Genomic DNA, 14,560 nt, shown 5'->3' on the forward strand with positions numbered 1-14,560 from the left:
AGATTTTCGGTCCTCAAGTGCTTATTCTTTTGTATATTAATGATTCTAGTTACTACCTGAACAACTGAATAAGAGTCCAAACTGTGTGTACATTATTACTGTTTAGATTTTAAACTTTGCATCAGGCACTGATAGTCCATTTCTCGCTCGCTCTCCCAAGATTCACCCTCTGCCGTGACCTCCCATCACTCATACTGCTGCTCTAACAATCCTTTTCAGTGCTGCAGTGGAAATTTTGCTCTGCACTGCAGTAAAACCACATTGAACCGGTCAAGCATGTACTCCATTCATTTCGCTTTGAGTTAATAGGGACTGAGACAGAAGATGGGTGCAACAAAAAGCAGAAATAATGGATTGTTTTGCACCAAAAGAGGAGTGTGGGATAGAAATTACAATAGTAGGCAGTCAAAGAGTCAACACATGGAGTAAAGCAAAGCAATCTATCAGCAGCTCAAATGAGTAACCCAGGGACAATCAGAGGCAGAGGCTTTGCTGCTTCAGTTTGAGTCACTTCTCTGCAAAACAATGTTCCCACCCTTATCTAAAGCGACGCGTTTACACCATTGCCACAAATATTTCTTTTTTTGCCACTGTTCCTTTTTTTATTTTTTGCAAACAAACAGCCAATCAGTTTATATTGTTAAAATTAATAGAATAAATAGATAGGTGAGTTTCCAACTGTCAGAGCAGCTAGCTTGAGATACTATGATATGCCATTGCTGTATAATGTAATTATATTCTGAAAGCCCCGATGTCTGAAAAGGATACTATTGCTAACTCCTTAGCTCATGAAGCATACTGTTAACAACAAATCCTTCAAGTTGATAATGGATGCTTGGGAGGTAGGGTCAAGTGATTTCAAATTACAGATTTAAGCATCTCTCACTGACTGCTGTACTGTTAACTGCACCAGTAAACCCTTGATTTATGCTCTCATTTGAAACTTCTAAGTATTTTAAAATACTGATTGCTACTGGACTAAACGGATGAGATAATTTCTTGCTAAAAACAGCCCTTGTGTAGGGCTGGTGATCAGACTTTTAACTACTAGCCTGGTTTTACTGCTGACTTGATTGCTAGGGAATCTGCAGCTATACACAGCAGATAGTTGTAGGTAGTAGATATTATTTACATGTCAAAGGTGCAAAACTTATTTGTATATAAGGGTTTGCTTAAATCCTTAAAGCTGAAATTCTTTTAGAGTATCGAAGAGGTTAGATGGCTAGATCACCAAATTTACCATAATTACTATAATTACCCCTAATAAAACTACTGACTTTTTTTTCTTTAAAAAAAGTTTCTGCAACCTCCAGATATTGCCTTGTCAGTGTTTAACCATGCTATCAATTCATGAGTCGTGAGGGGTAGCAATGGTGAATTATTTTTCTTCTGCATTTCTTTCTTACTGTGGAATTAATTTGAATAAATACATTAGATTTTGTTTTGTTTTGAATTTGTTTGACGGGTTAATTTTAATATGCTGTGTTTCCGTTCTATTTTCTGAAAAAGGAGATCTAGAGAAACTTGTTGAAATCTGCATTTTGCATTAGTTAAACCAGAAATAGCAATATTTCTCCAGAACTAATACCTCTAAGTCTGGTTTACTATGACAGACTTTCAAGCAACTGTTTAAAAACCCATGCTTGGCTTATGCATTTGGGCTGAAATGAAACTTTTTATACCACATCACCAAAAAAAACCTTTTTGATTTTTGAAAAAAATGGATTGCAAAGCAGTGTTGCATTGCAAAATATTTCCTCAGCTGTTGATATGCCAGAGAGGGAATAGCTGACAACATAATCCTCCAACAGTACATTTAATAATAACAACAAAATTCTACATAGGTGGATCTTGTGTTTATAATGAAGGTATAATTTTTCTGTAAGTAAAGAAAGGTAATTGCTGTGGATGAAAAGGATTTGATGTCAAGTAAAAATTCCATTTATGTTAAGTTTCTTAACCTTCTAACTTAATGCATCTACAGGTGGATGAAAGTCAGACTGGAGAACCAGGGTGGCTTGGTGGAGAACTGAAGGGAAAAACTGGATGGTTCCCTGCAAACTATGCAGAGAAAATACCTGACAATGAAGTTCCAGCATCTGTAAAACCAGTAGTTGAGGCTGCTGCTGCACCTAAAGTTTCTGTGCATGAAACAGCTACATCACTAGGAACTCCGGCGTCTACAGAGTGCACTACAACTGCCAATAACTGGGCAGACTTCAGTTCAACGTATGTTTGGGTAGTGATTATCACCTCAGATGTGCCTGAGTCTTTTTTAATCGGTTGGGTTGTGGTGGGCAGTTAGCACAGAGTACACAGATTGCAAAACGAAACAAAACAAATTGCTCCTATCATGTCTGTCTTATCTTTTACTGGTTGACATCAACCCTCATTGAAGGTTTCCAACTTGGATTATGCAAAATAAGTTAATGACAGAGTTAAAATAAAAAGATGATTTATTAGTTCTTTATCACAACATTAATAAGGCTGATAATGTATGTGCTTTATTGTTTTTAAATAAACAGTGCTTCAGTTTCAATACCCAGAACATTTATACTAATATGACATGACATATTTATACTAATATGACATATACTAATTGACATGATATGGGTTAGTGATGTTTGTGGCCTTTGGGCACTGTTATATTTGGGGTGAGTGACAATTGATTATTTCAACTAATAGCACAAGAAACAGTTAAAGACTTAGATTTAAGCTGGGTGTTTTGTTCATGCTCCTAGAGGTCAGGGAATTTTGTTCCTTTAAGAGGGTATTTTGAGGTGGATCTTGAGATTTGTCAGACATTTTGAAGGACAAGAGATAGCATAAAAAGGATAAGAGGTAGCATAAAACTAAAAAGCTGAAAAAAGTCCATAGGAGATAATTTTAAGAAAAAAAAAAAAAAAAAGTAAGGATTGTAATAGTGAAAATAAGCAGCAGCAATATGATGCATAAGTGACATGCAGGTATGAAGATTTCAAACCAGTTTTGTACTGAATTATGACTATTTTCTATTAAGTTAACTCTTTACACTGTGCATGCTGTACTACTTACTATTTTCATTGTATTGGAGCACACCTAAAAATGAAATTAAATTAAGGAACAGCTGGCTGTAAATGAGCAAGGACAAACGACTGTTCTTAGAGATCGCCTTTTAGAGATATATTTATTATAACTCTATGTTTGATTGCACTACTTCCACCTGAGAGTTAAGCTGCTAATAACTCATGGAATATTCAACTACAAGAAAGAAACCTAGAAAGCAGACCTTATTTCTGTACAATCTTCCCACATGAACATTGTTATTCAGCTGAAAATAATAGGAATAATGTCATTTGCTTATTTTCAGATGGCCAACAAACACTAATGAGAAACCAGAGACAGATAACTGGGATGCCTGGGCAGCTCAGCCGTCTTTGACTGTTCCCAGTGCAGGGCAGTTGCGGCAGCGATCAGCTTTCACTCCTGCCACTGTTACGGGATCATCTCCCTCTCCTGTCTTGGGTCAGGTGAGCAGCTATGTTCATGAAAACTGTTTTGACCCAGCATGAATTTCTGAAAAGCAAAGAGAGAACACTGACAGTTAAAACAGTCCTCTGGTGGGGAACTATACCGGTTTGGAATGATAAAGAGTTAGTGGCAGTGGCACAATTTAACATGAAGAGGCTGCTGTTCTGTGCTGGCTTTTTCAAACTGTGGTGGTCCAGTCTTAATGTTTTGGCAGGGTGCTATTTTTGGGTCACTTCCTTTGGCTTTTATTGAATCACCTGACAACAACCTTTGTTCCAAAGTGGACTATGTGGTTAGGTGGTATAGCAATGGCAAAGCTTCACAACAGATGAATTCAGTCCAGCTGTTAAGGCACTACATTTTCCTCAACTGGACATACTGTTCTTGTAAGCTAATGTGTTGTTCTGAAAAATGCTAAAAACCTTAGTGTCTTAGACCAAAACAAAGAAGTTGGAATATACAATACATAACTTGCAGCAAAGCATCATTTTCAATAAAGTTTACTTTAAACCCTGCCAAAATAGCTTCATCAAGGTTTAAGACATATATCTTAATAGTAAAACTTGTAAAAAAGCAAAAACCCTGGTAATTCTGCATTGTAGTGCTGACACATTAACAGATAGAAATGTAGGAGGATTTTGAAAATTTCTTGTATTATTTTGTAATTTTAATTGACATATTTTGCTTTATATAGTTGAGGAGAAGTCTATGTATTTTGTTGCTATGTAAGTAGCATAAGAATAAGATTCCTTAAGGAGCTTTCTTTATGAAAGGTGGTGCATGACTGACTACTCTCTCTTTTTTCAAAACTGCATTAGGGTGAAAAAGTGGAGGGACTTCAGGCACAAGCTTTGTATCCTTGGAGAGCAAAAAAAGACAACCACCTTAATTTCAACAAAAATGATGTCATCACAGTTTTAGAGCAGCAAGATATGTGGTGGTTTGGCGAAGTTCAAGGACAAAAGGGATGGTTTCCTAAGTCATATGTGAAGCTTATTTCAGGCCCCATTAGGAAGTCAACAAGGTATTGTATTTGCTTTTACCATATTTTATGTCTATAATGTAATGGTTAAATAAATATGAAGAGTTGCACACTTGAGTTTTAAAGTTTGGAATCTACTCTGTAAAAATAATTTTATGCAACTCTTCTCTGGGGTGTTTTGACCTCCAACTCTAAAAGTTCAGGTTAGGAATATGTAAGTTGACCTCAGTTTTCCTTGCACAATGCATCACAACAAAGATCTAAAGCTCTTAAAATTCTTAATTTTATGTGACTTGCAACTAAAAAAATAGTATTTTGGATATTATGAATTACATCTATGTAAGTCTTAGCTTATCTTTCCCCAAAATAAAAAGATATACCTCAAAGCGTAATCACTTACCATTCCTCTTGGAGGATGAAACAATCAGAATCTGGTTCTGTGTAACGTGAAGGCAACATTAACATTAGTTAAATAAATAAGAATGTTTTAAAGTTTTTTCTCTCTTGAGGGAAAAGAGGAGATGCAGCAATTTGTGTATTTAATGCAATTACCTAATTTTAACCATGACTAGCCATTGTACGTAAAAGCTTTAATTTGTAAACTCACTGTCTCTGTTTAAGGAACGTATATGCATATTTTAGTTTTAAAATACAGTAAGCATCTTCTGAAGAGGTATAATTTCTTAAATAATCATTATTCTCTTCTAAAGCATGGATTCTGGTTCTTCAGAAAGTCCTGCTAGTCTGAAAAGAGTAGCATCACCAGCAGCAAAAGCAACTATGTCAGGTGAAGGTAAGCATTCCAAACTGAATAGCACTAACAATATTTTACTATTTAATGAAATATAAGCAGTCTACATATTATCAGAAACAAGCCTAGAATCATCAAAACAAGCCTGTTTAAGATTAGGCCTGTTAAAACTGAAGTGCAAATTGGTTTGCTTCTAGAGTGATTTAAAATGATTGTAGTAAGAATTTGTATATGTTGTGTCTGTAGAAAAAATAATTTCACATGCTATTAAAATTTCTTGTACTGTTCCATACATAAATATTTTGGTAACCAATGGAAGTGTTTAGGATGTTTTTTTGCAGAGGGCCAAATAAACACATACCTATATATGCTTCATGATATCAGGAGTTATTAACAGATTTCCAGTGTTTCATTAAAGCTATTTATAACTGTAATTTCTTTAATTGAAAGTTGTAATCCTTATGGCCAAGGCTACCCCTCATTTTTTAAGGATGGAGCACGAGGCACAGAGAATTATCAGGATTCTGGAGGGTTTTTAAAAACTTGCATTCCTGGTTGTTACCGCTCTTCATCTGGAGGTTAATGCCTCCATATGAGCTGTGTTAACAGACTGTGAACACTCTAAATCCACTTCAGTTTAGTGCCAGCTAGGTTAACTTAAATTACAGAGTAAATCAGTTCATCCAAATATAGTTTACAAATGAACATTTTTATATAATCTCTACAGAACACCTGAAGCTTTTCAACTACAATTCTACATGCAATTTCAAGTGAAAGAAGCTCTTTAGTTTCTGACATACTTAATTTACCACTGGCATTGAGCACTAGAGAAATTAAAAGAAGAGCATGTTAAAGATCTATGCAAAATGGAAAGTGAGATAATCAGTTATTTCAAAATATAACTAATCTGGTTTGCCATATATTTCAGGAAATGCAATTTAGAAATGCTAAGTATTTTTTTTTAAACATGGAATATCTCAGGTTATGTTAGTATTAAAAGGGAACACAACTTTTATAAAAACATGTCCAAAAAGTTGTATTTTAAAGAAATAATCACACAGAATCACAGAATGGTTGAGGTTGGAAGGGACATCTGGAGATCATCTAGTCCAATCCCGTACCAAGCAGGGTCACCTAGAGCAGTAGAATAGAAGATGTTAAATCCATATTTCATTAGATGTAGAGGATTTAAGAGAATGTATATGTATTTAGCTTACATTATGAATTTTAATGTGTGTCTACATTTGTACAAACAGATGTACGTGTTCTTCAATTGCAGTCATTAGACAAACCGTATCTTATCTTTCATTAAGGATGGTAATTGTGGTTTGAATTCTTGCTGAACTTCAGTAATAAAGCTGAGGTTTTTGGTCAGATTTAGTGTTCAAGCAAATAGAACAGTTGCCAGCTGTAATGGAATACTTGCATGTTTTTGTCAAGTGTTCATGAACGTCTGCCTGAAGTATTGTGAACGGCTCTTACTTCCAGAGCCAGTCACAGAAAGAGATTATATAATAGTCAGTGATCTATTTCATCAAGTGTGATAATGCTCAGTTAAAGAAGAATGTATCAAATTGTATAAAAAATGTTACTGGATTGTCTGAAATTCTTTGTAATTCTTTGTGTAGAGTTTTTTCATGTAGTTCTGTGATTCAATTATGCATTGCATTTCTCAACGTCAGTCTGCATTAGTGTTTTTGCACTTGAATACTAAGTAGTTGACTGTGTTTTAACAAAACAGAACACATTCGGGCTTTGTCTTGATATTTCCCAGCCATCTGTTGCATAAGATGCAAAGAGATGTGTGCCCTTCATGCAAAGCCTCAAGTAATGAAAGAATTCATTGTACATGAGAGCCAAACAGCATATGTAAGATGAAGACTGTATCTACAGATGTTTGGTTACTGAGATTTTTCTGTCCCCAAGATTGAAAATGCTAGTAATCATCACAAAACAGAAACCATTGAGAGATGTGTTCAAAGTAGTTTCTGATATAAAGTAATAATGTATGTATATTTTAATTGTACTTGCAAATTACTTTATCAAAAAGATTCCTTCCCTCAAGCTGCTTCCTGATAGCTTGTATTTAGTTTTGCTCTTTAAGATTTCATTTTATGTATTAAATATTGAGGAATTATCAATTAATTGTTTAATAAATTTATCTAGCCTGTGGATAGACAATATTATATTAGGTTTTGCAAATGATAATTGAGCAGTTTATCAAGTGTTTTCCCATGTTCTGTATTTATTTTCCTCTTGCAGAGTATGTTGCTATGTATACTTATGAGAGCTCTGAACAAGGAGACCTAACCTTTCAGCAAGGTGATATGATTCTCGTGACAAAGAAAGATGGTGACTGGTGGACAGGAACACTGGGTGATAAATCAGGAGTATTCCCATCTAATTATGTGAGACTCAAAGATTCTGAGGTAGAGACATTGAATTGTTACAAAATTGAGTTGGGGGAGGTATGTTTTATTTGGTGTTGTAGTGGTAGTTGCAAGTTGGTGGTTCATAAGGGAATGAAAAATATTTGCTGAATGTGAAGTTGAAAAAAAAAAAAATTACATTTCACAACATAAATTCTTAAGTAACATTGCAAACCATTTATGAAAATGACTCTTGCATATGTTAGCAGTTAACTTGGCAGTTTTGTAGAGACAAGTCAAAATAGCTGTGATTACTTGGTTTTCCAGGTAAGTTTTTAATGACCGAGTTGTATCTTACTGTTATTTTCTTTAAAAAGATATAGTAAGGGAAATATTTCAGTTTATTATCTTTTTATCTTTTTTTTCTTTTCTTTCTTGCAGTCCAGGGGAACAAATTTGGCAACAAAAATTAGCTAATTGCTAGATTTATTTGAAAGTTATTGATTGTATAGAGGTTCTGTCTCATCTGATTTTATCCTGGAATAGTCTGATAGAGCAGAAAAGTCCAGACGTGCTTTTGAAGTGCAGGATGCGGATTATAGTTCAGCCCTGCCCGTAGTTCTTGACATACATCAAAAAGACGTTGGCCTGCCCCATGGTGGTAGAAGCAGGTGTACAGATAACTAATTCCCTAGCTGTGGAAGTTCATGTGATCATGAAACTGAGCCCTAAGTCTCTCTATATTACTTGGAAGTTTATATTGTAGTTGATAAGTGGCAACCTGCAGTGTCAGCTTCCTAAAGCCCTGTGAGGCCTATTTAATAGGTGGATAGTAATAGTTAGTTACTAATTAGTTATTTAGTACTAACTAACAAAAAAGTAACTGAAGTTAAATTTAATTTGAAGGACCTGTTTTTGTTTTCCCTTGAAATATCCTTAACACAGGTTAGTCTCAAAACCTGCAAATTTATTTCCAGATATGGTGAATTGTCTTTTGTGTGCCCTGAAGGATTGGACAGACCAGATGCTTGTCCTGTCTGGTGAGGGACAGGCAGACATATTGGCAAGTCTTTGTAGAGGACTCAGAAATAGACATTTAATACTGAAAACTATATTAGAAAACTCAGTTTAATGTTTCTCTGGTCTCAGCTTGTCTGGGGCTCAAACAACTAAGTGCAGTTTATCAAAAAGCGCTCCAACTGCCCTTTTTTGCTGATGAAAACCACATCTTCAGATAAAATCTTGATGAGAAAAGGAGGAAAGAGCACAGAGCTCGTGGAGATCTTTGTATTCAGGACGCTTGTTTTTGTGAAGTGATTCACATGCCCCACAGGAGATAGTTGTTGTTCCAAGTGGATAATTGCCATTACACATACAGGGTTTTGCTATTCAGCTTGTTCAGAGAGCCAGTTTTTAAAAAGGATTTCACAATAGTGGCTGTCTTAACTTTCAGATGTGCTGCTGTGCTTGGACAGCTGCTGGCTGATCGTGAAAAATCTTACTAAAAAAGTAAATTAATTTAATGTGTTCTGCACTGTTGACTCAGGCCTGAAGAAAAATTAAAGGCAGTGCTGATCTTTCAATAGTGCTACCCTTTTGCCTCAAGCTACTAAATTAAAGAATTTCCTGTCCATTAAAGTTTCAACGCATTAACAAAGTGAAAGTCCTTATGTTCTTCAAGTAAACAACTCTCCTGGTTGATGGTCTGTTATCGGAGTTTTCAGTAAATTGAGGTAGATGTATACAGATCTGTCACAGGTCTTTATTTTTCCCTGCCTTTCCTTGAGACTGGTAATGTGTACCTCTGCATTAGGGTACAGGGCTTACAGGGTAGAGTTGGAAAAACAAAAATTTAGACCCCTCAGCATATGAGACTTTGTATAAATGTTCTTACTGAATTAGCAGAGCAAGTTATTTTCTACTGTTATCGTTTGTCACAAAATATCCACACATGCAGAGTTAGCATCTCAAGTGTATGTAAGGGTAATAGAATGAGGTATTTCCTCTCTGTGTTGTTTCTCTTAGCACAAGGATACAAAATATTTCTCCAGCTCTTCAGGTAGCCAGCAGTTGGGTCCATCTTTAAGTGCCCTAATGATTAATTTAGATATTTTTGAAGCACTGAAGGAGTTTTCCATGTATTTCTTCTGCTTTTTACCAAGGGTTCAGAGAGTCCTCAAAGAAAAATCAGACTCACTCTGGTCAATGTGATTTTGAAATTCCCTGATATGTTCACCAGTAAACTGCAAAGATACAGTATCACAGCCTGTTTTATCTGCCCATACCTGCCTCATCTGGCAAAGAGGATGTTGGTTAAGTGATGTTTCGAAGGAGCGTGTTCTTTTGGAGGTCCAAACACTTTTTCTTTCTTAGCGGGTGGTGGTTCTTTGCCAAAAACACGTACCAAAGTTGTATCAATTCCTGATGCTGTCATGTCAGTGTCAGTTGTCACTCTTGGTTCCAGAACTTTTAATCTTCCCTATTTGGGACTGTGGATGTGCTTACAGTCACTTTGCATGGAACCTCTTGTCCCCAGACCCAACTTTAGTCTTTGTATCTGATCTCTGAATGATGCTTTCCTATTTTATTTTGTTAGTTGATACAGGTCACAGTGGTCATAGAAAAAAGCAGAGGGCAGAAGAGAAAGAAGGGAACTTAGGGAAGAAAGGAAGATCTGCTGGCCTTCTAGAAAGTAATTATAATCAGTCTTACAGTTGCAAGAAAGTCGCACTGACACTGCAGTATCCACGTGTTATTTAATATAAAGTATCCACTTCCCACAGTCCTTCCCAAAATTTAACTTGCAAAATGTCAGAGAAGTGTATATGGAAGATGCTTTTGTGCCAGATGTTAAATAAATAATAATAAAAAAATCTTCCTCATCCCATTTCCCCACTCTTATCTTCCCAGTAGCAGTTACAAGTTATAGGGCAAGCCATGCCAATTCTGCTGACTAATACAGCATTGTGAAGTGTTATAGTTAAGTCTGAATGGTCAGGCTTCTTCAGTGGCTTTTCTGAAAAATGTCCAAAACATTGTTGCCATAGAGCAGCTACTTAATCTTCAAGACAGGTATTTTCCTACTAATCTATTTCATAAAGGCATTCAAAACCAATGCACATTTTTAAAATGGCACTGTACTGACAGTTATTTAACTGTTTTTTCAGTTACTGCTTTTATTAGTTTTTGTGTCAGAATCCACAACTTTTTTAAATGACATGTTAAGGAGAATATTGAGGATGAAACTGATCTTTTCCACAGAGGAATTCTGAAATTCTGGGATTCTGAAAATCCGGGATTCTGAAACCCCTCAGGTCATTCATGTAGGCTCCAAATGTGTGGGGAGGATCCTGAAGAAGTTGAGGGGAGACTGAAGTGTTGTGAGCCTCCCTTGAAGGAAAAAGGATTTTACAGATATTCAATATTTCTGACCAAAGTACAGTATACGTTTGATATGTTGCTGTTATCCATATCTGACCTTTATATTGTAGAAGATAAGTCTGGCAATGTTCTGGGAAGAAACGGAGGTAATTATATAGGGGATCAGGGAATCTGTCCTATGCAGGGTGTTGACTAAAAAGGTTGGCCCCATAACTGAGGAAGGGTGTGTGCAAGGGGTAGAGTCCAGATTACACATGGTTTTGAATACTCAAATTGCATGAATAGCACTAGATATGCAAGTGCATTTAAAAACAAAACAAAACAAAACAAAACCTCCTTCCAAATAACTGGTGGCCTTAAGGGAGGATTTCTTTTTCAGCAAAAGAACTTTGAGTTTGTAAATTACGAAAGCTTTTCATGCTAAGTTTTATATTTCATTATAGCTGGTTTCCTCCACATAACTGAACTAGTTCCACTGCTTGCTGGATTTCTCATGGGTGTTCACAGGGGCTTTTATTACATTTCTCTTGGCCTGGATGGTGGTGATGTTCGTCCTTCATCTCACCCCCATCTAGATTTAGAGAAATAGCTACCTTTGTCAAAACAAATAGCACTTTGCTATTCAGGATCCTGTGCTCTCAGTTGTGCGTGAAAAAGGTGGTGGAGTTTTTACTAGTATAACACATACCACCTACAAAGTTCAGGTAACTCATTTTAGAGATGCAGTGAAGGATTTCTATGCTGACTATGCTAATCTGCTGTGTAAGAAATTTTAGAAATTATGGACATTATTGAAATAATTATGTGGGTTAGCCTTTTAAGCATACTTGCAATCCTAACTATTTATAGAGTTAAAAACTACTATTGCTGTTTTAACTCAATTTGGCAGAATTCACATTTTGTAGATATCCAGATTTACAATGAAAATGCTCCGTAATTTGGAATTACGTTGGTATTTGCAGTCTACAAAAGGCAAGAGAGTTCAGGAAAGATGTCTTTATATAGTTATACACTTCCATGCACCACTTGTAATTTATTTCTATATATTAACTGCCATCTCAAATATTAAGAGTTCCTTCAAGAACAGAGACTTCCTTTGAGAGATGTTTATTCACATCCTTTATTGGTGTGTTAAAGAAAAATGTATTAAATCATTTTCGTATACTGACTAAATAATTATGAGTGCTAAACTTACATCTTACTTTCTATTTCAAGGCTTCTGGAGCAGCTGGAAAAACGGGAAGCTTAGGGAAGAAACCTGGTGAGTCATGTATAGTGACAGCACCTTATATCTGTTACTGAGTAGTATTTATTTCTAATCAGTGAGAAATTTCAGTGGAAACAATATAGAATTCCATAGAAATAATAAATTGGTTGCTCTTGTTCATTTGTAGATTATGAAATATGTTGTTATGCTTTAGTAATTTGCACTGATAAAAACTGTTGTCTATATTAAAATATTGTGTAATCTGTCAATCACTGTATCAAAATAGCATATAGCTAGAGAATAAAAATCTGCTTGCTCAAAAGCAAATGTGAGCTTCATGAAAGGTCACCACACAGAACAGTGGAAGCCTACAAAAAGCCCAAGTTTACCACCCTCTCTAATTGGAGGTACACATTCCACACTGTGGTTTTCCAGCATTTTGCCCAGAACAATACACAATATGGCATACATTGACTGATCTCTTGTGCCTGCCTCCCATTTTCAAGAGCACATACCTTGTTTAAGAGTTTAAGAACAGTTTGAGAACAATCCTGCCTATTTTTCAGCAAGGAGATTCATGGATGTTTTTGCTACAAATGAGCTTCAACAGCTCAGCCAACAGAAGTGAAACGCTCATGAATGAGGTGAAATATTCTAGTTTATTCTAGAAGCAGCAGGATGAGTGTGTGGATATTGGTAATAGTGTATGCTGGAGGGCAAGGGAAAATAAAATGCTATCTTTTGGGTTTTAAGCAGCTAGATGAGGACAACTATATCTGTGAGAAGACATTTATTTTTTCTAAATGAATGTGTTTTGGTAGAGACAAGTTCTCCTGACCTGAACTCTTATCTGAATTTGATCTCTTCTTATTAATTCAGTATTTAAATATATCAAAATTAAGAAGTCCTTCCTGGAATGAAAGCTATTTCTTTCATTTTTTAAAACAAAATTTTTTTGCTGAGTGTTTTCTCCAACTTTCTGCTTTTCTGTGACATGCAAGAGCTGGACCCTAAACTTGTAATTCAGATTGTATCTTGTTTAACATGCAGTCCACAGTAAAAATTCTTTATGTTGCCTATTGGTGAAAGGGGATGTCTGATACCTGGAGCCTTGTAGATCATAATTTTGTAGATAAAAATGAGAAAGTTCCTGTTCTGAGATGCAAGCTATAAGAGTTTTACTCCCTCAATAGAGTTGCATACTATGGTATGCTATATTTATATGCTATATTTATATATATATATGTTATAATAGTCATGGTAGTAAGACAGGCCTTTCATAATTAAAACAAACAAACAAAAAATATTTTTTACAAACTCCCACATTTAGTTTCTTTTCTCGTGTTCATTTTGCTTTCTGAATGGCTCTAAGGTGGAGGAGTTGATGTGATTCTGTGAAAAATCTGTTTCCTGCCAAATAGTTCTCTTTGCCTACATCCTGAACAGCTTGTGTTACTGCTGGCTTTTCTATGTGTAAACCTTTCTGTTCTCCTACTATCACCTACTGTATTTTACTTAGCAATTCTTTCTTCCAACTTGTACTTTCACACTTGAAACGCTACTTTTTAACTTCCAGATCCACGTGTAAAATCGTTCTAACTTTCAGCTACTACCATTTTCATCACCTGCTTTTTTCCATCCTTTCCTGCGTGCTCACATTGGTATGCCTCTCTTCAAGGCCAAGCTGGAGGGGGCTTTGGGCAACCTGGTCTGGAAGGAGGTGTCCCCATGGCAGAGGGGCTGGAACCAGGTGGTCTTTAAGGTCCCTTCCAACCCAAACCATTCTGTGGTTCTATGAGGGAGGTTTTGCTATAGGTAGTTCAGTATGTGTCTGTTTCCAGCAACCACAGACTGCTTGTCACCACTTTAACTCTTCATCCTCCATATGTTGTTCATTTGCATCTTCAGTACTTCTATTCATTTTTCATTTTCCTACTCATTCTTTAATTCTAGATTTCAAGTGAAGTATCTGATTGTTTTCCTGTGACCCCAACACACTTTGTGGTTTCTCTCCTGCAAGAAAACCTCTCTCTGTTTCAAAGGAGATACCTTTGGATTACCGCTCCTTAAAAAAAAAACTTTGTTTTCAATAATCGCTCCCTTTCTCCCCATTACCAGCAGATGCCCCCCTCCTTTCCCAGCATGTGGGTGACATGTTGTTACTGAGCTCCTTTGCTGTTTCCCATGGCCAGAGGAGGTTTGATGTTTGTTGACAGGGAGGGCCACGTAGGATGGTGTCCAGCACTCTTCTGCTTTCATAGTATGGGTGACCTTGTGAAAGCTGGAAAACACTTCTGTATACTCACTCCCTTTTCTGTACTCAAATGTAGCAGACTGTTGGGTTTAGTTTACCAAAAGAA

General features: G+C 36.1%; 1 protein-coding gene across 9 annotated transcripts in view; it reads left to right on the forward strand.

Annotated features, from left to right (window-relative positions):
- The window catches only part of ITSN1 (intersectin 1), a 125,720-nt gene that overhangs the window by 79,755 nt on the left and 31,405 nt on the right, over nt 1-14,560 (forward strand). For all 9 annotated transcript variants that reach the window (XM_035315691.1, XM_035315698.1, XM_035315693.1 and 6 more), the window contains 6 exons: nt 1,985-2,229; nt 3,350-3,509; nt 4,329-4,534; nt 5,203-5,285; nt 7,506-7,672; nt 12,209-12,254. In XM_035315691.1, coding sequence (XP_035171582.1) covers nt 1,985-2,229; nt 3,350-3,509; nt 4,329-4,534; nt 5,203-5,285; nt 7,506-7,672; nt 12,209-12,254 — 907 coding nt within the window. The remainder of the gene's footprint in view (nt 1-1,984; nt 2,230-3,349; nt 3,510-4,328; nt 4,535-5,202; nt 5,286-7,505; nt 7,673-12,208; nt 12,255-14,560) is intronic.

This window comes from Oxyura jamaicensis, chromosome 1, assembly GCF_011077185.1.
Source record: "Oxyura jamaicensis isolate SHBP4307 breed ruddy duck chromosome 1, BPBGC_Ojam_1.0, whole genome shotgun sequence".
NCBI lineage: Eukaryota > Metazoa > Chordata > Aves > Anseriformes > Anatidae > Oxyura > Oxyura jamaicensis.